Source organism: Oreochromis niloticus, linkage group LG5 (genome assembly GCF_001858045.2).
Source record: "Oreochromis niloticus isolate F11D_XX linkage group LG5, O_niloticus_UMD_NMBU, whole genome shotgun sequence".
Classification (NCBI taxonomy): domain Eukaryota; kingdom Metazoa; phylum Chordata; class Actinopteri; order Cichliformes; family Cichlidae; genus Oreochromis; species Oreochromis niloticus.
The window spans coordinates 11,721,301-11,744,316 of NC_031970.2; the positions used below are offsets into that span (position 1 = coordinate 11,721,301).

Below are 23,016 nucleotides of genomic sequence, written 5' to 3' on the forward strand. Positions count from 1 at the left end.
AGATTTGTGACACTGTACACCTCATTAGCAAAGAAAAAAACTTGACCCTATGATGTCAAAGTTTAAATAAGACAGATTCCACCTGTCAACCCCTAAGAAGGCGCTTATCACTTTATCTGTTTGAAGTTTTAGGAAATGTAGGCGTGTTTTTACTTACTTATCTGTCATTTATTTATTGAAATTATGAAAATGAACAAAAAATGTCTGTTTTAAATCATATTTGTTTGAGCACTAGTTTAAAAGAAGATCAAATGTTTTCTTGTCCAAAAATTCAAAAAAGTAAAGCACTTTTTTCAAATAAATGTTTTATGCGATATAAGAATTGCATTTAGAAATGTTGTCCTTGTGTCTCATCACACAATAGTGTCGATAAAATTACCGTCTAAAGGATAGAGAATTTGCTTTTTAGGATTAATAGCAAAGATGGTTTTGCCAAACAGTGTGTAGACGTGTAGAAACAGCTTAGCATCACACAGTGTACGTCCTAGTAAGTGTTTTAATTGTAAAAATAAAAACAGGCAGAAGAACTGAATATATAAACACGTGTTTGAGTACTGAATAAATAAAACAAACATGTAAAATGGAAGGTCAGACAAGCATTTTGTTTATCTTACTATCATTAAGCACATTTTTAACAGTGGTGTCAATTAAAAAAGGTGTTGGTAATTCAAACACATTCATATATACAGTACAGGACAGCAGACCAGTTTAGATAATATTTAAAAAATAACTTTTAGCAGTTGTTTGGAATACCAGCTCAGAGAAGAGGACGGGGAACGAAATCTGACACGCTTCTTCACATAGTCACGGCAAATAGTCCAAGATAAAATCTTTTTTTTAACATTATTTTGTTTCCATTTTTATTTAACTTGGTCTAAAAGTCTTGAAGTGGTAAAAGCCACTGTTCTGGGACTCCAAAGATCTTAAAGCAATACTAAAAATTATTTTGAGCAGGTCAGCGTGATGAAAACTTACAAAATCTGTTCTTGCCTAAAAATTAAACCACATCAACAGGAACCATGAAGGCAGTAAATATTAAAACCTAATCTGTGTGATAGCTACAAACTTTAGTCACTGATGTGTCACCCAATGAGTGAATCTTTTCAACCAGGCAAATAAAAAGACAAAAAAACTGCAGGTTTTCTTAATGAAAAGAATTTGGAGAGGCCGTCTTCCTGCAGGGAATGAACAACACTAAATTAAAACAAGTGTGCTTAAAGTTGGTGATTTGCTGGATTAGGCTGCATAACGTATCCCACAATGCAACATTGAAATGTTATTTCCACTTTGGCCACCTGTTACTTTGCTTTAGCTGACTAGGTGTTGGCAGCAGGGTGATTTATATATTGTGGGTTTGATTTGAAAAACCAGCAAGTCATCACCTCTAAGTACTTGGTCAGTTTAGCAGGGTCATGTGGCTCCTTGGTCAGGGGGCGGGGGGTGTCATTCTTTATGTTCTTCCTCCACCTTGGCCTTCACCACCTCCTCTTTATATGGTAATGAAACCCCCTTGGTCACTGCTGACTGACTCCGGCACCACGCAGCGACCCCTTCTCCTGGTCACGCGTCGCTTCCGGTGAAATTTAGCGTAACAACGAAACCCTGAAAGATAACAAGTGACTCATTATCTGAAAAGGTGATTGAATTGGATAAAATATGAGTCTTTGAATGACTAGAGGCTGTAGTTTAACATTAGTAGAGATGCTCTATTTTAGGATAGAATAAAGAGCTGAATCAGCAATGCTAATGTAGCTGAGAAGGTATAAATTAAATTACTTACATTTAATATTTGTTAGAATTCTGCATTATCATCACATAATCTATGAGATGAACAACTTTAAGCTCAAAACAATGTCATGAAACACTAAAAATCTCAATTTACTGACACTTTGAAATTTTCTGTTTACTGCTATGTTAGTCAGCCTCTAATCTTTTAGTCCCTCTGGGGACCCATTACCAGTCAAAGACTTTTAAAATCTTAATTGTAAACAGTAAGACTTGGGGGAAGTGACCCAAATGCACAACTGCACATGAAGAGATGAGCTGATGCTGATGCTAAAGCGCCTAATGATGCTATAGCGAGTAAAAAACTAAAGTAATAATCTCTCACCTTCCTCACACATGCAGTCGTCGTAGCATTTGTTGTTGAGACCTCTGTTGTGAGGTTTACACTCATGTTGCCTCAGGTCACAACAGGAACCTTGTTCAAGAAAAACACATCTTTTATCAATCAAGCATGTTTTATATGTGTGCATAGACATTTAATATACAACACCAACACCACAGTCCTAACAGTGTATAACACTGTTTTTCAATGCTGGTGAATACATGGTCTGTGTGGTGTTTTATCACTTTATAAACAGTCAATAAATGGATTTTAAGATGACTGCCAAGAGCGATAAGAAATTAGTAATGTCCTGGAAGATAAGTATGATTCTTGTTTATACTGACCTGGAAGACAGTCCAGGTGGTGGTCACATGGTTCAATTGCATCAGCATCCACAGTCATATTTCCACTGCTGAGGTTCTTACTCCGCCTTTTGTCTGCAGAACAAGAAATTAAAACAGCTCTTTGAGCATCAAACCACTGATCAGTGTGCAGCGTCATCCAAGCAAACTGTTGGGTTTGTCACGCAGTAACAAAATTATACTTGGAGTGTGATCTTCTTTCGGCTGCTTCCTTTAGGGGTCACCATCATCATCTGTCTCCATGTGACCCACATCCCTAGCATCCTTTTAGGTCACACCAACCCTCTGCATTTCCTCCTTCACTACATCCAAAAATCTTTTCTGTTGTCTTCGAACTCTGTTTCCAAAGCTGAGCTGTTACTCTGATGTATGCATATTGAATCCTGTCCATTCTGGTCACTCCCAATGAAAGTCTCAATATCTTCAACCCTGCCACCTCCAGCTCAGCCTCCTTTTTGTCAGTGTCACCATTTTTAAACCATACATCATAGCAGGCCTCATTACTGTCTTGTAAACATTCCCCTTCAATCTTGCTGCTATCCTCATGTATAAAAATGACGTTCTACTTCACATATTTAACATGACACCCGTAAACACTGATGGCAGATTTAAGCCCTCCAGTTGCCCCCCAGCAGTAAGTGCTTTGTTACGTCTTACAAAATGATTATGATGTGTATTGAGTTTATATTTCATTTACTTGAGCTTCATACGGTGGCCCTGGGAGGCCAAACGGACTGCAACTTAAGAAAACACCAGCAATAAGAAAAACGCTGCAAAAGCACACAAAACACAACGGAAATAGGAAAAAACAAAACAGAAATAGGAAAAACGACAACGGAAATAGGAAAAAACACAAGGGAAGTGTTTCTGGGGAGACAATAACCCAACGGACCAGTTGCAGGAACCCAAAACATGGTAGGCGTGTTTTATCATGATTCATATAATACTGATGATGGATTTTTAGGCTAATAGTTAGGCTAACACACTTACCTCTCGTCTTTTCTTTCCTCACAAAACCGATAGATCCTCCAGTTCTTTTAAGTCTCCCAGCGCAATTCTTAGCATATTTTGGTTCCTGCAACTGGTCCGTCGGGTTATTGTCTCCCCAGAAACACTTCCCTTGTGCTTTTGGAAAAGTGTTTTTTCCTATTTCTGTTTTCGTTTTTCCTATTTCTGTTTTCTTTTTTCCTATTTCTGTTTAGTTTTTTCCTATTTCCATTGTGTTTTGTGTGCTTTTGCAGCATTTTTCTTATTGCTGGTGTTTTCTTAAGTTGCAGTCCGTTTGGCCTCTCAGGGCCACCGTAACTTCAAGTTGTTTAAATTTAAAATATAATTTAAATAAAGTGTTAATAATGCAGTTTGTAGCCATCCTAACATGTCTCTAGTAATAGCAATATTGAGTCAGTCAATCTCTTCACCACAGTGGTGACAGATTACCATAAAATTTGATGCAGATATTCAAGGTTTCTCCTTAATGGCACATCACCTAACCTTTCTGTAGCACCATCAGCAAATGCCTTTACTTAAACAGTGAACACGTGTTAAATAGATTGACGTGAGATTTTCTGACTGTATTCAAGGTCTCTTGTGGATAAATTAAAAACATAGATATCCTGATGTTTCTGTGGAGCCACAAGCAAGTCAAGGGAAGTTTATTCATGAAGGGCCTTTCAAACAAAGTTATTCAAAGTGTTTTACAAGATAAAATTAAAAGAAACATTTTAAAATAAATGTTTATTGTTTATGAAAAAATTAACTTAAGAAAAATAAGTGCAGTTAAATAGTTTTAAAATGTCCAGCAGTGTTGATTAATGCTGTTTTTAACTTCTTTTTAAAATAATGAGAGCCAATAACTGGTTTGATTTGACTGCTTTTCTTAGTTATTGTTAAAGTTGTAGGAGCAGCATTCTGACCTAACTATAGCTGTCTTTTTAGGAAGGATGATAAAGACAGCATAGCAGTACTCAAATCTCCAACAGATAAAGCCATGAATAAGCTTGCTTTGACACATCTCACTTGAGCTATATTTGTCGAATACAGAAGCTGTTTTAGTTAAAGTCTCAATATGGTCAGTAAAACTAAGGTCCTCATCCATAATTTCTCAAAGAGTTTTCACAGAATGAAGTCTTTGGTGTCCTGGGTTCTAGATGGGAACTCATCCATCTGTCTTTGTTTTTAAACAGCACAATCTGATGGTGTTTTTGTTTGACTGAAGGCAATGTGTTGCATCCAGACTCTTCTTTTTTCCTTTTCTTTTTCATTAGTGTCAATAAAGACAAAATATGTAATTTTGAATACTTTTTTAATATTCTGCAGATTTGTTTAATCTGCAATGACTGAACTGTCGTGTCTAAGAAACTAATTTAACTTGTGTTTGTTCCTAACATTACAGCTGTTAGACATAGTGTCATAATAGGCACAGACGTTCAGATATTGAGTATTTCTATACCTTAGGAATATCTTGGGGAGCTGCTAGTGTGGCTAAAGAGGTCTTGTTAGTTGAAATATATGGGACTAATCACACATAATGAGGATAATTAGTTATTTTCATCTAGTATGCTTGCCTAAACTAAAGTAACGTTACTAACCTTTCTTCTTGGAAGATGACCAGTTGTCTGCGGGTTTCATGTCCTCATAATCTGTCCAGTCAAAGAGAGCCATGTCCAACGTTGGCATCACCTCTCCTTGTCCTTTTCCTCGTCCAGACCTCTGAAAATGAAAGTGTACCTTGAAGCTACACCTTACCTTTTACCCATACTCATATACTGACATTATCAAGCACAGACAGTAAATACATTTCTGTCATCTGTGATGAATGCTTAGTTGTTTCAATTAAACCACAGCAGCAATAAAAGAGTGTATTTCGGTTTTCTCACTGTGTTTTGCTAGTAAATGTATTCGGTGTGTTCTTAATTAAACTCAATGCACTTGTGTTGTGACCAGCAGCAGTGATGTTTCATTGATTTATAAAATACCCCCACGGAGACAACAGGGATAGCAGCAGAGCTTTAAAAACCAATCGATTGGTAACAGAGAACATGGCTGGCCACACACCAGCATACAAATATACATCATGCAGAACTTGTGTGGTTAATATATAAACAGTTTACAGACTTGCAGTTCATTGCACAAATTCCTTTTCTTTTCTAGTCAGTGGGGACAGCCACTGCCTGCAGATCATATGCAGCACAGAGTGGATGTTGAAGTGACATGTTTAAGTGAAATCCAGCTGTATTTTTTTTTTTTTTGAAATTGCATTGCAGTTATGGAAAGGTACAAAATGTAATTTCTTACTTCGTTATGTTTTGTTGTTGTCTTAGCTATGAAAGCAAATGGAAGTGATTAGCATGCAAGAAAATCTTTGCCTTATGCATTTATGTCAGGATGGCAGAGTGCAACATGCGATGCACTATAGGTATGATGGTTGATGATGATGGTTTCTAGACTGAGTAAGAAAAAAGCCCACCCAAAAGACCTGAACCACTTAAAACTGTTTTTCCTATATGTCAAAGAAAATAAAACAAGGTTTACTGAACCAAATTCTTAGACTCTCCTCGAGTACCTATGCACAGTTATGAGTTTAAAATGATCCTTATCCCACATAGCAAGCAGGTCTGGCCCGGATCTGGTATCAAGCCGGCACTGCTGGCTGACTTCTGGCATGATAAGACGTATGTCATCCAGATATGGGCCAGGCCTGGTGATGGCATGCCATACCTGGCCTGATTGTGGTTTGGTCTATGTGGCCCAGGCCCATACAAAACAGGTCTGGTCCGGATCTGGTGTCAAGCTGCCACTTCTGACTGACTGGTGTCATGGCAGGGTGTATGTCAACTAGATGTGGGCCAGGTCTGGCAATGATGGCACTATTTATGTTTCTATTTTCCTATTTTAGCTAGAAGACCCAAATGTCATGTTGCAATACTATACTGCTATAGTAGCCAACGTTTCGAATGCAGATTTGACAGGTTTGTGAGTGTACACTTTATCCAAAATCTAGTGGCGGTTTACTCATCTTTGCCAGTGGGTGGCTGTAGCTCAGGAGGTAGAGCAGGTCACCTACTGATCGGAACGTTAGTGGTTCAATCGCTGGCTCCTCCAGTCTGCATGTCAAGAGTGTGAATGTGTATGAAAGTAGTTAGGAAGCACTCAGCTTAGAGAAAGTGTGTGATTGGGTGAATGTGGCATGTTGTATAGAGCACATTGAGTAATCCGGGAGAGTAGAAAAGCGTTATATAAGAATCAGTCCATTCACTGTCTGAACAGTTTCATCATGTTACTTTTGCACTGTTTTGCATGTTCTGGCACATGTTGTTATTTCATGGCTTGATTAAGGTACACATTAGGCTGACATCTGGGGCCAGAGCTGAAACTGTTCTGGGCCAGCACAGGGCCAGCAGTGTGTCTGCAACTGGCCCATGGCTGCACACAACTTACACATGGCCCACATACCGCAAAGAATGACGGCCCTTTGGTGGCCCAGATCAGGTTTGCCAGAGGTAGTCCACACATGTGCCAGCACAGGACCACCGGTGTGTCTGCAACTGGCCTTGTGCTGACCCATGTGTGGGCCACATCTGGCAAACCAGATCTGGGCCACCAAAGGGCCGTCATTCTTTGCGGTATGTGGGCCATGTGTAAGCACATTGTGTGGGCCAGATCCGGGCCATACCAATTTTGCTATGTGGGATTTATCTCGCTCTATCTAAAATGGAGACAGGCCCTTGCATCTGTTCATTCTCTGTTTGAAACAAGCTATTTTAGGCCAACTTTCTTCTAATTGGCTGTTCCTCCCAAACAGAAGATTTGAACAGCTGGTAAGCAGGACATATGTGCTCAAAGCCAGAGAACACAGAGAAGATATCCTTAATACAGAAGACCCTTTTAAGGATATCTGCTGTATTTGAAGGAAAATGTACTTGAAAAAAATAATAATTATAACAGGTCCCTTTTAAGGACTTTTTCTAAAAACAAGATCATGATCACCTATCATCAAAAAGCCATTGTGTTGTTATATTAGGTGGGAGAAAACAGCTGTTTTAGGATGGATACATTTTTGCCCCTCTAGCTGCTCTTGCCTTTTCTTTATTTGTGAATCTTTACTTATCTTTAATAGTTTTTTCCTGTTCTGCCTATTTATACGGCTCAAAGAATGGCTAAAAAAATCTAGTACAGGACATGTGGTACTGCGTAATGCATGGCACATAAACATAGCACTCTGAGGCTCCTAATAGGATATTCAAAATTCATGTCAGTTGCTTAATACCAAATTTATATAAAAGTACTTTAATAAAATATTGTTGCGGAGATCGGCGTTTGATGGTCTAGTCATAAAGCAAAACTTCTTGATGAATTGCTAAGACATCCCTAACGTGAATAAAAGCCATAAGAACACGGTTACTGCCACTTTCCTCAGAGAGGTGAAACAAAATAGAAATGTTACACAGTAGGACTTTGTGATATCTCACGGGGATTGCTTGATCAATTAAAAAAAAAAGCTCCTCTTGGATCCAAATTGTGTCCTTTTACCCTCAGGAAATGTGCCTGTGAAAATAACAATCAGTTTAATTGCAGGGGGCTACCTGCTTGTCCTCTACTGCTCATTAAACCATCAGCATAAAATCGAACATTAATTAAGAAGCCTCTCAGCATCTTCGTACAACTGGATCTGGGTTCAGGAGAGGCTAACAGCTTTTTCTGCTTTGGCCCAATAATATTTGACTGCTGTCAGAGTACAGTATGCTCCTGCGCTCTCTGGGGTCTCAGAAGAGTCATAGTTCTTTTCTACTTTTTCCTTTGCATTTCCTGAGCGTTGTCCTTTTCCTTGTTTGCTTTGCTTCCCCATTCTTGCCTTGTGCGTGCATTGACACCCTATTTTATTCTGAAAGATCTTTGTCTGTGTCATATATTTTTTACTCCCTGTCTTTGTTGTTTTTCCCTATCCTGTCTTAATTGATTTCATCTGTCGTGTTTTAAACATAGTTGTCTGTACCTTTATAGTCTCTTTGTGTCTTCTGTGTATTGTAAATGTCTTTATTTTACCCACTTTTGTTTTTTCCCTCCTTTAATTTGAAGCAGATTTAGAAGGAAAGCAAAGAAACTAAAAGTTTCATCCTGGGTTTTTAGTGTTACAGGGGTGATTCATGTCTTAAAGCTTAACCGCTCCAGAGCAAATTACATTTGAGATGAGAGATCAAAACAACAGACCAGTCAGTCCCCTGGAAAATAGCCTGACCATTCCTGGAAATATTTTGTTTGTGTTTTATCACATTTTGCTACTTCATCCCGCCTGTGTCCTGGTAGCTTGCACCAACATCCTCATTCCTAATGTCACTTGTTTTAATGATCCAACTGCTAGTTGTTTATTTGATGAGCTAAAAAGGACGAGTGACCTTTTGCAAATAAGAATCAGAGAATCAATGGGTTAGGGTGAGATTATTATAGGGCAGCAAAACGTCAGGGATCTCATTAATGAGAATGACTTTAAGTTGAAAACCATGAGGAAATTATTTCTAATCAGGCTCTAGATTTGATGTAAAAATAAGTTTTCTGTTGGTTATAAAGTCCAGGATACATCTGAGGCCAAAGCTGGGATGAATTTTCCAGTTCTGTCTGTCTGCTTCTACCTTGTTCAATGCAGTGACCACACACTTCAGCACTACATTCATTTGGTCAGCAGTCACAGTGCTTAGTCCTTTAAATACTACAGAATGCTTGACTATAATCTCTGCTATTATCACCATAATCTCATCCAAAAAGTTTTCCTTCGTCTTTCACTCCATTTGTGACTAAGCAATGTGCTGTTATTTTTAAAGGAGCAATCCTAAGGCATACATATTTGGTAAAGCAAGGTTTCATGAATCAAACATGAGCATGCCATCAGGAGTGATTAGGAGATCTAAGATGCATGATGATTCATCGCCAGGGTCTTCACTAAAAACCATTGTTTGTTTTAAACTTACAGCTGTTAAGATGTGCTGTTAAAAATTACTGTGTAAAAATAAAGAACTCTGCAGAGGTCAGTGCCCATCATGAGGTTTAAAGAAAGGGATACTCAAAATTGGATGGGCCTCACTTTGCCTGTGCTCCACCAAATTTAATGGAAATGACTTGGATAATTTTGGATTATTTTGCCTGCAGAGAAGCAGCACTAAAAGCAGACCTCTATGTAATAACCATTTTTAGTGACAGCACAATAGTAAGGCTTAGTTAGACTGTGGTACAAAAGGAGCTTGTTAGGTTTGGGAAAGATGAAGGTTTAAAGGACTTTAGTAGTAAACATGCAGTTAAGGTTACAGAAGGGTCGTGGTTGAAAGAAATAACATTTACTAATGGTTTGAAAAAGGTGTCAAGCATGCACACACAACACGCAAGTTAATGGGGGACGGTGAGCGCTAAAGAAACATTTAAAAAGAAACACAAAATGTCTTCAATTTTCTTCAAACTGCAGTTCAACAGTTCCTAACTGTCATATTTTTATATAGAAAATCAACTCGTTGAATTTTTACTTTAGCGGCAATTGAAATCTGTTTTACTTGTTGTGTTGAATAAATCTCTTCAACAAAATCAGTGAAACAGAGGCAGAAATCGTCCTATGGCAGAAATTTCCCCAAAACATATTACAGGCTGTTGGGTGTTAACGACAGTTTTGGCAAATATAAAAACTTTCCTGATGTAGAGACTCTCTCTGTCCCCACATTTCATTTGTAACAGACTGAAGGAGTCTCAGGAAACCATATATTATTATTTTCCATTATAAATGTTGTTGAAGCATCATGCTGGGTGGCTGTGACGGGGGGTGAGTGATACCTCATAACCCCTGCAGATTTTTTCATGACACATGCCCAGCCAGACACAAAAAAAAGACTCTCTGCGCCCATAGATTTTGCCCTGAGGTGGTCTTTAATAAAGGAATAGGAAGGTAGTTACAGAAAAATGTGCTGCTGGACTCTGAACGCCATGATTTTGGGTTCCAGAGGTGCCGTTTTGTTATACAGAACAGGCCATATCCATCATACAAACTGTGACCAAAAACCAGCCAGTTTGGCCTGCTGGAGGACGTTTTTCACAAGCAGCACTTTTGGGTTCACACTGTAGAGAGTGCCATTTCTATGATGAGCTATGAGGCTTGTGGCAGCATAACGGCTGTAATGGGGCCCATTTTCACTCTATTTCCACCACACATTGAAATCACACTGAGGCACAACACACCCAGCCTTTAATAACCACTCCAGTTTCGTTGGTTACCTGGGGTTTGGTTGAGGCCGGGGACAGCGTTGGGGGATGCTCGTTCATCACCGTGGTAACCGTAGAAGAGCCGGAGCCAAAGACGCCAATGATGGGGGAAGGGGGTTCATTGGGTGGGGTCATGCTGAGGGAGGGGGAGGTGGCAGAAGCAGAGGAGGAGAGAGGATCCTCAAATAGATCTCTGTCCTTCAATGCAGAGCTCAGCTCTGGAGAAAACCCTGAACAGAGAGAGATACATTTATTTTTTTTTTATGTCAGCAAATCATATCAGTAGATTATTACAGAAAGTTTAATCCAAAATACTAATATATAAAATAATAATAACAATAAAAATATACTAATAAACTAATATTGAACTGCAGTTAAGATGAGATAGTTTTGTCACTATGGCATTTCAAACTGAAGGGGTTTAGATGTTTTTAACCTTTAATTTTTGTTGCTATTGTTGTTGTTTTTCTGTTTGCTATGACTAATTCTTCAAAGTTTCCATAAAGTATGATTTATTCTGCAGCACGAGTCTAATAAAAAGCTTCTCAGTGTCATCTGTGCACCACGATGATGTTCCTGTTGTTGCACAGTTTGGACCTCTGCAAACACCAGACCAAAAACTTGAGTTCACCTCCACAATCATTCATAACATAAAATCAGAGTCAGTAGAGGTAAATGAGAATGTATTTCAAGCTGTCATGCAGTCCCTGAGCTTCTTACATTTCCTTTTAATACCTGAAAGTACTGTATTTTGTCACATTATGTCATATTTACAGAACCTTTCAAATGTAACTGTTATTAATTTAGCTTCAAAGCCAAACAGGTTTGTCTGGGTCAGAACTGCTGAAACTGTCCACTTGATCAAATTGACAGTGTTATGACATATAACAGTGGTTTCTAAGGTAACAGCAATTGTTCTGTTGAGCACCATGGGAAGAATGACAATGTGCAGAAAGACCTTTTTTTTAGCTGCCCCTGAGGCGTGGCTACTTGCCTACAAATGGAGTGGGATGCTTAACTTAACTGTTTTTGCTTTGCTTTCCTCTACTCGTGAAACCTTTTTGGCAATATCAGTATCAATATAATGACCATAGATCTAGGCAAGGATGTTGCTCTTAATTGATGTTTTAAATTCTGACATCTGATCATTTAATATCGAGATGGAGTGTAGAAAGTTGTCATGTAGATTGGTACCTATGAGACAACATGTCTTTTGCAAGTTGGGTGAACTGACATTTACATTTACAATGACATTGTCCCTTTCAGGTTTCCATGTTAGTAGTGTATAGGTACACAATAATACCACACTACAGTACTATCACAACTAGAGTTCATTTGTCATTCATTTGAATTGATTCAAACTTCATTTTCCTGCTGAGGCTACATGACTTCTGTGTAAAGTTTCCTGTAGTTTGCAGTGAAACCCCTAAATGGCTCTGATGTATGTATATCGATGTGGTCAAAAGTTTCCATTCAGTCATCATGGACATGAATGTCATTTAATGTGAGACTTTGAGGCACTTTTGGTAGCAATCAGCAAACCTCTGGATATAATTCTGCCTGAATATTTGATCCCTCATCTTGACAGAAGACATTTAAAGAATTCATTTTAATTGGTTTCCTGGCATGAACCTGGCTTTTAAATGTAGGCCACAAATTTTCAATAGGTTTAAGGTCGGGGACTTAGGAAGGCCTTTCCAGCAGGTTAATGTTAGCCTGGTTTATCCCATCCAAAAGAGTTTTGGTCTGTATTTGGGATCATTGTCATGCTGGAACATTGCTATATCCTAGCAGGACAATGATCTGAGGTGAAGTTGAGGAATTTGGAGGTAGTCCTACTTCATTATTTCATCTGCTTTGTACAGTGCCACTGGTACTTTTCTCTTGTCTGACCTTCTAGGCAAAGTGGTGACACGTGAATAACTTGTACTTATGTACAACTATTTGATGATTATTTGATGATCTGCAGTTGTTTAGAAATGGCTCCATAGACCTCTGACACATGTGTAAATCTACAATTCTCCTTCTTAGACTTTCAGAGTTCCTTTGAATTTTCCCATTGTTCTGCATATTGGTCTGAGTGCTTTTAAACAAATCCTTTTTGTGCTTGCAAATAGAAACTACCTGACGCAGTCAATTATGATAACAAGAAGTTAATAAATCTTGGTCTTGTCAAATTAAAAGACATTGCAGAACCTTCAGCACCAAAACAAATTGAGTGAGTAAATGGATATATTTCAGCCTGTATGCATACTTTTGACCCGGTATAGATCAAAGAAAATACAAAATAGACTAAAATTTTTACACCAATCCTTGTTTTTTTTTTAAATAATTAAAGATCTTTGCTGTACATTCATTCCAAAATGGAAAAAGAAAAGTCAAAAACAGCTCAAGTAAATCATGAAAAAGCCCAAATTACCATGACATTCATGCCCATGCAAACTTTTGAGCACAAATGTATGTGTGGGTTTGTGGTGCACTCACCTTTTCTGTGACGCCCCTTTTCACGCCGGCTCCCTTGTCTCCTGTGCTCAGAATGGTGCCCATGTCCATTTCCATGCCCATGCCCTCTCTCCTTGCGTGTTCCTACAAGGTGGTTCTCCTGGACCTGGGATGGACTCTTCACACTCATTCGAGCTCTGTCTTTGTCCCTGCCTGGACCCATCTCCAGTCTCACTGGGCTGAGACCTTCCAGGCCTGTCCCATCATCCTCAGGTCTGGCCAAGGGTTGCAGGGGCCTGTGAGATAGCAGCCCAGCTCCAGCCTTGGCACCCCGGCCGCCGTGCCCTCTGCGGTTCCTGCTATATCCGTGGCCCTGTAGACCTTGCGAGCGGTGCTGTAGGGCATTGCTGCCACCTGCTGAGGTCTGCGCCTGCCTCCTCTTGCCATGAGGAGCTCCATGCTCAGCGCTGTATGACAGTGCCAGGGTGGCAAACAGCAGCAACATACTCCAGGAGAGAGCCATTGTCTGTCCAGCACAACACCACCTACTGGGAGGAGAAAATATTTCTCAGTGCTGCACATAATTTATTCTGCGGTGTCTTCAGATTTGATCAGATTTTCCACAAAAGTGCAGAAGCTATGTTGAGGATTTGTACATCTTAAAAAATAATTAGTTTTGAGTATCAAATACTAGTTGCCTATCTTTCAGCACTCAATTTTATTATATAATTTGTATAATCTTCTTCTATAATATTCTGCATTTATCCAAAATAAAAGTTACTAAAAGAAATATACAAACATTAATGTACACACATTAAACATTATTTCCAGTTATTTTAATGATCCACAGGTTTTCCATCTAGCATCATTATAAAGTTGATATTGCAAGTTCCCTTTCCAATAAATTGTGACCTCTTCATTCTCCTACGACTGTTCCTGAACAATTATTATTTCCTTCAGTGACATATCCTTCTGGAAAAACATCAGACAATTAGAGCAACTTCCTTCCAAAGGGGGCATCCCTCATTTAACTCTGACTATCCGCCTTTTTGTGCAGAAGCTAAAGTTGGGAGACCACAGGTCCTTGAGTGTTGTGATGAGTACTCTACTCTGCTGTATTCATCATCCCACAAATTGCGACTACTTCACTGCCAGCCTCTCGAGCACACACATTTATTTTGGTGGATTTGAAGAGACAATGGTGAGATGCTTGTTCATTTAAAAAAATGATTTTCCACCCTTCATTCAAGGACCTCTATGCCTTACTCATTATGAGATACTGCAGTGTGCACATGCTTCATCACTGCTTATTCAACGGTCTCAAGCGCTCTCCAACCGTACCTTTCATTGCAAAAGTCAACATGTGTGAGGTGTGACTGAACTAAAATATGAGGTTCTGTATATCTACAATGGCACTTCATCCAAATGTGAATGAAATGGTGCTTAATAAAAAAAGTAAAAATAGTTTTCCCATCTTGATATCCCAACATGCACTGCAATGAAGCTCAGATCCAATTGTAATCCAATAGAGTACTATGTGCTTATGTTAGAACCAATTTCTACAGTCGTCCTGTTAGCTATCCTGCCCTGTGCTGTGATGTGAGAAATTATTTCTATTTTACTAGCAATTAATTAGATTATGAAAAAATAAATAATGGGAAAAATAAAGTAATTTCATAAAATAAATAACTGTCATAATGACGAAATTAATCTATTAAAACATGTTGACCTCTCAATACTGCAGAAATTATTCACTATAAAACTTGATGTGTTCTAGCCGTCATTAACCTTTAAAGATGCTTACACTGATCTGCACCTTATGTTAGAAAATGTTTGTTTATTTCTTTAATCATAACACAATTTACCCTGTATTTAAAAAAAACCCAAACTTAATGGCAAATCATGTACACAGGATGGTTTGTTTTCTCCCCTCACTTAAATAGGCCAGCACAATCCATTGCGACAGACATACACAGTGCTATTATGGCGCTGTGGCAGGTAACTCCTTTGTGTTAAAAGACAAATGGCAGTGCAGGGCATACAGAAAATCAATGAGGGAAAGTATTGAGCCATCAGTGATGGTGGGCACATGTGCTGTGTGTGTCTCCAAGGTGGCGTTGGGGGGGGTTGATAAGCTCTCAGTTCTTTTATCACAGTGACGCACACACACCAAGCTGAAAAAGCACACCCTTGGTTTTAAAGTCAGTTATTTAGGTGTTTCTAAAAACAGCACACAGGTGCCAGGGTGTGTGGATGAGCGGGCTGCAGAGGATTCTGGTGATGTCAGGGGAAGTTTGCACTACGGATTTAAAAAGGCAAACGTTGTCCGTTTGCCTCCGGGAGTTCGACCAGTTGTGCAGCAAACAAACAAGAGTGTGGGGCTGGCCACTGAGGCGAGACCTTTATCGTCAAACAGGCCCGCAGAGTGTCGAAGGGGAGGGTAATCAGCTGTGTCGCCCACATATATATAGTGTTTAGCTGGGATTACACTCTGTCTGTTTGACACATGAATTGATGCTGGTATCGAGTGGCTTGGATCTTATCTGGTCAAAGGGGTGATTTAGAAGGGAAACAAACAAAACATTTAAAGTTAACTGTGGTGCAGGGCAGTGAAACAAGGGGATTGATTAAGGGATTACATCTCCAAAGTCCTCTGTACACATTTATCACAGTAATGGCTTGACATCTGGGGAAATGTGCCTTCTTGCCACATAAGCGATGCCCCAGCTTATGTTACTCCTGTGATACATGCCTGTCTGTTAGCTAAACAGCTTTGGCAACTCAGACCCTTTTCAGAACTCACCATTTGACCTCATCACACCTACTAATGCTCTAATTGCTCAGTTGTGTGAGCAATTAGTGGATTGAGAAAGCTGACTGTTACTGTTATCTCTAACTCTTACTTTAGTTGCTTACACAATTATTTCTGTCACTGTTTGCTTACACAGTGACTATAGCAATAATGGTATGTTATCTTTTTCTTTTACAGGCTTTTATTGTGTATATGCTTTTACATTCCAGGTTTAGTCATGTAGCTTTAGACCACACCTGATATCTATTTAAGAGTTTTGTCCGGTGACTATGGCCGAAAATTTTAGTGCCCTAAAAAAACTAAAGAACTCAAAATCATGTATGTGCAATCATCTTTTTAATGCATTCTAGTACCTAATTCACGGCTTCTTGTTTGAATAAACTTGTACTTTTGGTTAGGCGGCTTTAAAGAGGAATAAATAAATAATTTCTACAAAGATTTTGAACTATTTCTTTAAAGAAATACATCTATTCTACTGATGGTTTATTGTGTCAGGAATTTTTTCATACACCTACATATTTTAGGATTAACACGCACATTGTTTGTAGAGTTAGAAACAGCAGCATCACCTGAATTGGAGATAATGGGAGAAGCTAAGCAATAAAAATATATATATAGAACATGGCTCTTCAAAAAATTATTTTCCCAGTATAAAAAAGTAACATTGTTACACCTCCACAGAAAAAGAAGGCACCCATTCCAAAGTAAGGTCTTCATAGATGTGCTATGTGAAAGAGAAAGCAGGCGGCGAAGGAGGAAGGCCACGTATCTCGGCATAGCAGCTCCCTGTTTTCCTCTCTCATACTTTCATGTGCTGCTAACAGGTGGCCCTTTGAGGAGACACAGGATGGGGATGATAATGGAGCACTCCGGGTGGCATTCCACATTTTAAGCACAGTCTCTTGTGTGTGATAAACAACCTCCATGAACAACACAGCCTCTTGCCAGAGCTTGTATTATACAAGCCTGTGTGTTGAAGGTAGGGCACAGCAGGGCCTCTGCTACTGAGGTGATGGTGGGCCAAACGAGTGGCCCGGCAACTTTCATTCCACAGTGAGGTAATCTGCAACTTGAATGGCAACATTTAAACAAGCAAATTATAGTTGGGCGTTAGCTTTCATGGCTTCTGTGAGATAGCTATTGGTTGAAAGAATAAAAAGCTCCGAAAACCCATTTAATGATACTTTTAATAGCACTGAGGGGGTTCAAGGATTTCTGCCGATGTTGGGACAGTTTTGGTTATTTCTTTCACATTTTCTACTTAAAAAAAAACAACAACAACAACTTTGATTGCTCTTATCTTCTTTTTCTCACAAAAAACTCGTTGTGCTTTCTATTTTCTTTTGAATGCTTTAAATCCTTTATTTTTTACATTCATGTCAGAAACCTTGCAGGGTTTGGCTCTGACTTTGTTTGTGCATTGCTGCATTTTTGGTGGAAAGTCAACAGTGTTTTTTAACAGTATATTAGGAATTGGAACCCATTATAATTGCATATATTAAAAAGTTGTTTTTACCACAACTAAATTTAGGTCTTCTCATAGACAGAAACGTTTGATTTTAGGAAAGGGCTTTAATAACTAAAAAACGCAAAGTGTGTGAGTGACTGTCAAATAACATGAAGTTGTGTCTTTTTTTTAATCCAGACTTAGAAAGAGAAAAAAAAACTTAAGGAACTGAAAAACCAATTAGATTATTTATTATTTGCTCCTAATGTCAAATAACAAAAACAACAACAACAAAAATCTATCATCAGCACTATGGTGCTCATATTTGGCTGTTTATGTGTAACTATATTTATAATGTGAAGTGGAGAGGATTCACATCATGCCATGGGAAATTTAAAGTCCAGAAGTAATAACAACCAAGTACACAAAAACAGATTTTTAAAAGGAACGCATCTTGGATGATACTTTGAACCTCAACTCTCAAAGGTGTAAAGATTTATTGGTGTCTGAGTTCATCAGTGTACAGAGGGAAACTGTGTATAGTAATATAAAATCTAATAAAATGTTTTAAAAAATCCACATTTTTTTGGAAGCAGGTCGGAGAAAAGCAGGTTTTCTCTAACTGTGTGTAGAAAACACAATATATATTGTAGCAGTTTTTATAAGCCTGGCGTACAGTGTGGTGCCACCTGGGACACATGAATCAGAGTAGAGCGGAGTAAGTATGAAATGATAGGTAATCTCACAAGAAATTGCAAAGGGGGCACTATTAGAGGGCTGGATGATTAAGCTCTGATGAGATCAGGGGCGTTTATCTGGGCTTTGATCAATTGGTCAGTCCCTTAAGCGGGACACACTCATATAAGAATAGACTTAACAGAGATTGAACCCAGATCTGCGGCTCATATTGGGAAAGTGAGAGAGGAAAAGCAGTGAGGCGGAACAGGAGGCCACCCTGGTATTAAACTGCTGTACGTGTGCATCTTTTAGCTTCACCTGCTGTGACACCAAACCTCCAGGAGCCATCTGCTCCTCTTGTTTTATCCCTCATAGCAACCAGCAGGGCCATAAGGATAAAGCAAACAAAGAATCCAGGAACAGACTGTTGTCAGACAGAGGCCACCTTCGAGACTTTTTTTTCTTGTTTCCAGGCCGCATACAGCGATTTGAAGTTTAACTCAGGAATACACTCCTGTTGATTAATGTCAGAATTACTCAGTAGATCTTATCCACTGGAGCAGAAAGTTATCAACCAGCTAATAATCAGGCTTGTGAGCATATGCTCAATTTGCAAATTTATTACAGGCTGTCAAAAAGAGACCAGGGGCCGCTTCGGGAGTGTGTGGCTGCACAGGAAAAAAGGAAAGCCACCTATCTCTTTTCAGCTGCTTGGTTCACTGAGCAGCAGCTCGAGTTTATGCTTGAACCAGAAAGAAAACCGGGAGAAGAAGAAAAAATGCACATTTAAACAAAGAAATATAGATGTGTAATCTGCTGTGTCACAAATATAACTCAGTTTTGCTCCATTCCATTTGAATAATGCTGAATATTTGATGTATTGCACTTACTAGTCTCCTTATCGTTTGTAAAATAGCTCTAGTTTATGCTACCAAATTATCATAAATATCATCTCAATAACAAGCACCTAAATTACAGCTCCAGTAAATGCCTGTGCATAATAAACATGTCTGCCAAGCTGCAGTTAACACCATAAAACTTCATTTCCTCAAGGGCCAATACCACTGACTTCAGCAATATAAGAGTGCTTTGTCTCCCCAATCCTCCACAAACAATATCAATGGGATTCACACATAGACTGGGAGGATTTTGCAGCTTTTAGGTGTTTATTGGATGGCGGAGGCCCCTGGAAGCAACATAGGGTGATAAAAAAAGAAAACAAGAGCCATAAGGAAGGTCCATCTGTCACCAAGTGAGCCGGAGCAGGGAGCAGGGAGAGACAAAATGATTCGGTGGTAATTTGGTCGCAGGTACAACAGATGTGGAACGAGGCCAGAACATTGTCACTGATGCAAAGTAACATCAGCAACATCCTGGGATGGGGCCCTTATCGCCCGTCTGAATGCACTGACGCACACACATACACACGCTTTCTCTCTATTACAATCATCGCATGCACACAAATACACACTCACAGCGGGGAAACCTCCTCCAGACACCCACATAGAGGCATGTTCCAAAAATGCTGTGAGACACAAACAGCACCAGAAGCACAGCAAGAGGCATCCCACAGAGAGGAAAGAGAATGAGAGAGACAAAGGAGGCGGGGGGACTGAGTGAAAAGGAGAAAATAAGATGTAATTCTAAGAGAGAGGAGAGCGGGAAAGAAAGGAGTGAGGCAGGAAGAGAGAGGGAGGGAGAGGAGAGAGACTGAAATCAAAGCGGGAGTGTGAGAGAGAGATGGAAAGAGAGGGAGGATTTATCCTGTCTTAATTAGAACAAAGTGTCGTGGCATCTCTTATTTTGTGGCAGATAAGGGCACCAGCTGAATCCCCTCTTACACACAACAAACAACAAAGAGCTGGCTTCAGCAGCTGACAACAATACTTGCCCCTTTCTAACCCATGAAATGTGGACACCTGGGTCTGTCTCCGGACATTCTGCATGGGAACAGTTTGACCGGTCAGCGAGGTGGGGTGGGGGGGGCACTCCTGTTTAGAGATGATCAAGTGAAGCATGCAAACGTATTATATGAACCCAAAGTTTCCCTTCTCCTCCCTCGCTCCGTGGAAGCGAGCAGCACTGACTGCCTGCCAATGTTGAAAGCATCTTGATCAAACAGATGCAGCCACGCTTGGCAGTGGCGATCAAGGCGAGTTTCACACCACGGTGGAGGAGACTGGATGGGAGTTTAGCAATGTAGCCTTTTTGGCTGAAAATCAATAAAAGATGAAAGAAATGAGGAGATTTGTGCAGTGAGTGAAAGAGCAAAATGAAAACAAACAGTGATTCTTTCGAGGTAATTTCAATCGGTCTTTGATACCAGTAGACTAGATGCTAGTTCGGTTCATTACAGTGTGTGCGGCTTCTGCCAGGCACAACATTAACGACAAATCACTATCTTCCAAGTCTTTGAACCGAATCTGGAAAAGGACACAAAATTAATTTCCACTTGAACATCAAATGTTGTAAATGTGTCCTTGAGTTATCTTTTAATTTCCAACTCACTTAAGATCGAATCAGTTTTATTTGGGCCTGAGGTCCACTCACGGTGGGGTTCCTCCACACTCCCTCTGATCATGTCTAATGCACCCCTGCTTGATTGACTTGCTATTAATTAGCATTAACTCCTTCAAGTGAGTCTGCAAAAATTGCTCCTTTCACTTTTAATTGCAAGGTGACACACAGAGTCCCCCCCACCCCCATCTCTCTCTCACTCACTCACTCACTCACTCACTCTCTCTAACAAACACGCGAGCACACACACACACACACTCACGCACACACTGTTACACACAGCGTCTTTGGTGTGCAGTGAGCAACAATGAGCTGTCAGGAAGAGATAATCGCTCCGATCATTTATAACTATCCACACCATTCATCCATTAAGTTCCTTTGTAATGCTGATCTGATTTAAAAGCATGACAGCAGGACACACAAAAGTTAAATTAATTGTCGAGTCAAATCTGTTTTTCCGCCATCAAGCCAAATCTAATCCGATGTTTGCAAACACTCACTCGTTGCTCACAACCGTTAAGAGCGACGCTCTTCCTGCCAGTCAAACCGCGTTTTTTTTTTTTTAAATCAGTGAATGTGAAAGGAAAACCTCAGCATTAATTAAGTTATTAAAATAGCCTGTGTGACAATATTAAGGACTACAGACAGAAGCAATCCTGTTTAAAACATTTGCAATAAAAGGATTCAGAAATAAAGATTCAAGTCCATGATGGCATCAGAACTGGGAATTGGACCCAGTCTGCTGTTTGAGTATGAATATCTATTTAAAAAGGGCAGAACGAATAAAATAGCAGTAATTTAAAAACGTCACAGAAACACCTGAAACAATGTTTGGAAAGCAAAGAAACGATATTAGCCGCAACAGTAAGCAATCTAAGCACTTGCTCTGGCAATGATGTAATTCGTTTTTCCAGGATTATAACAGAGATGATTCCTTACTTTGTGTTTGTTTCTCCTTGTTTTCCTCTGATGTTATTTAAGCCTCAAACAGCAGTTCGCTCATATGGCTGCAGGTTGACAGCAGGACAGGACCGAAACGCAGCGCAGCAGCAGCTCTGTAGTCCGCTCTCCGGGATGTGCCGAGCATCCGGACTGTCTCTTGCTTCTTTATGATGAGGAGAGTCAACCACTCCGGAGTGCGCGCTCCCGAGTGCGCGTCAGCGTCAGGGCTTGCTTTATCTCCAAATGGGGCTTGTCCCGGCAGGTAAAACGTGGATAGAAAAAGGGGGGGTCGCTAGAGTATTGACGTAATACTGACACAATCAGCATTTTCTATCAGTTTTCCAAGTTGGGAAAGAAGATCAAACAAAGAGATCAGAAACTTGACTTTCGTGAAATTCTCAGCGTGTCAAAAATGTTCCTTGTGATTTGTTGCCTCAGTAAACCTCCTCGCTAATCCAATATGAACAAAGCTACGTAGTTTCTGATCATTTTCGCTTTCCAATCAGCACATGTGCTTGTTCCTTTTCTCCAAAATTCAACTGTGGACAAAGCCCGAGCATAAAGAAACGAGCTTCCCAATCTGATGTAACTACACGCTGAGAAAATAAGCTATTTTACCTTTAGGGGTACAACAGCTCGACACTGCAGCAGTACTTGTAGTAGGTACTGCCTGATGTACACTTGACAATCCTCTAATTTTTTACACATTCAGAGGGAGCAAAATTAGGTTTCCAATAAGTTTAACAGTTTTACTGACACCACAAAGCTTTATAGGTTATATCAAATCTGCACCTACAGCAAACTAAGCTACACCAGTTAACCTACAGAAAAAAAACAACAACATGTCTTTGGGCTGCTGGAGCAAACAGGAGCACTCTGAGAAAATCCACCTGGCACAGGGAGCACAAAGGTCCCAGAAAAGCAAGAACCTTCTTACTGTGCAGTACTAACCAGTATACAAGACAGGTGCAGAATGAAACTTGGCATGCATTAAATAGATTTTATTTAACTTAAATAAACAGCCAATCCATAAAAAAGAGAAATTATTATTTTGCCTATTTTGTATTTGCATTTGCCTGCACAAAAATTTAAAATCTAGAAGAAATGGTGCAAATATGTGCCACTTATGGAGTTGACTTTGGAGATATAGCGTTCTAAATTGCACCTGCAAAGAGAGAAATAGACTTCCAATGTACTTTTTTTCAGAGTGAAAATAACATAACCCGTCTGACTTTATACAACTATAGCCAGGACATTAAAAAGACTAACTGCTCTAAATTCAGCCTTATCAACTAAATTGGTGCCCAATCTCACTAAAGTTGTTGTGGCTGAATGAGAGCAGATTCCTGCAGCCAGATTCAGAAGTCAGGTGAAAAGCATTCACAGGGTGGTGGAGATGGCTGTTGCAGCACATTAATGCCTGTAGTTTTAGAATTTGAGTTGAAACAGTCACTGTTTCATTCAAAAGAAATAA

The 23,016-nt window shown here is 39.6% G+C and overlaps 1 protein-coding gene across 1 annotated transcript; it reads right to left on the minus strand.

Moving 5' to 3' along the window:
• Positions 1-478: 478 nt before the first annotated feature.
• On the minus strand, positions 479-21,745 carry draxina (dorsal inhibitory axon guidance protein a). Its single transcript, XM_003447674.5, has 7 exons — positions 21,540-21,745; positions 13,189-13,694; positions 10,717-10,934; positions 5,058-5,178; positions 2,452-2,544; positions 2,111-2,200; positions 479-1,602 (listed from the first exon to the last, which is right to left on the minus strand). The coding sequence occupies exons 2-7, from the start codon at positions 13,667-13,669 to the stop codon at positions 1,490-1,492; spliced, it is 1,116 nt and encodes a 371-aa protein (XP_003447722.1). The 5' UTR covers positions 13,670-13,694; positions 21,540-21,745; the 3' UTR covers positions 479-1,489.
• Between the last annotated feature and the right edge of the window lie 1,271 nt (positions 21,746-23,016).

What these genes read in the sequence shown, in the direction of transcription:
- draxina (XM_003447674.5), bottom strand. Translation starts at nt 13,669, where the DNA reads ATGGCTCTCTCCTGGAGTATGTTGCTGCTGTTTGCCACCCTGGCACTG. An exon ending in AAAGGGGCGTCACAGAAAAG is followed by an intron (nt 10,935 to 13,188) that starts GTGAGTGCACCA and finishes CTCTCTGTTCAG; the next exon opens with GGTTTTCTCCAGAGCTGAGC. An exon ending in GTCATCTTCCAAGAAGAAAG is followed by an intron (nt 2,545 to 5,057) that starts GTTAGTAACGTT and finishes CTTGTTCTGCAG; the next exon opens with ACAAAAGGCGGAGTAAGAAC.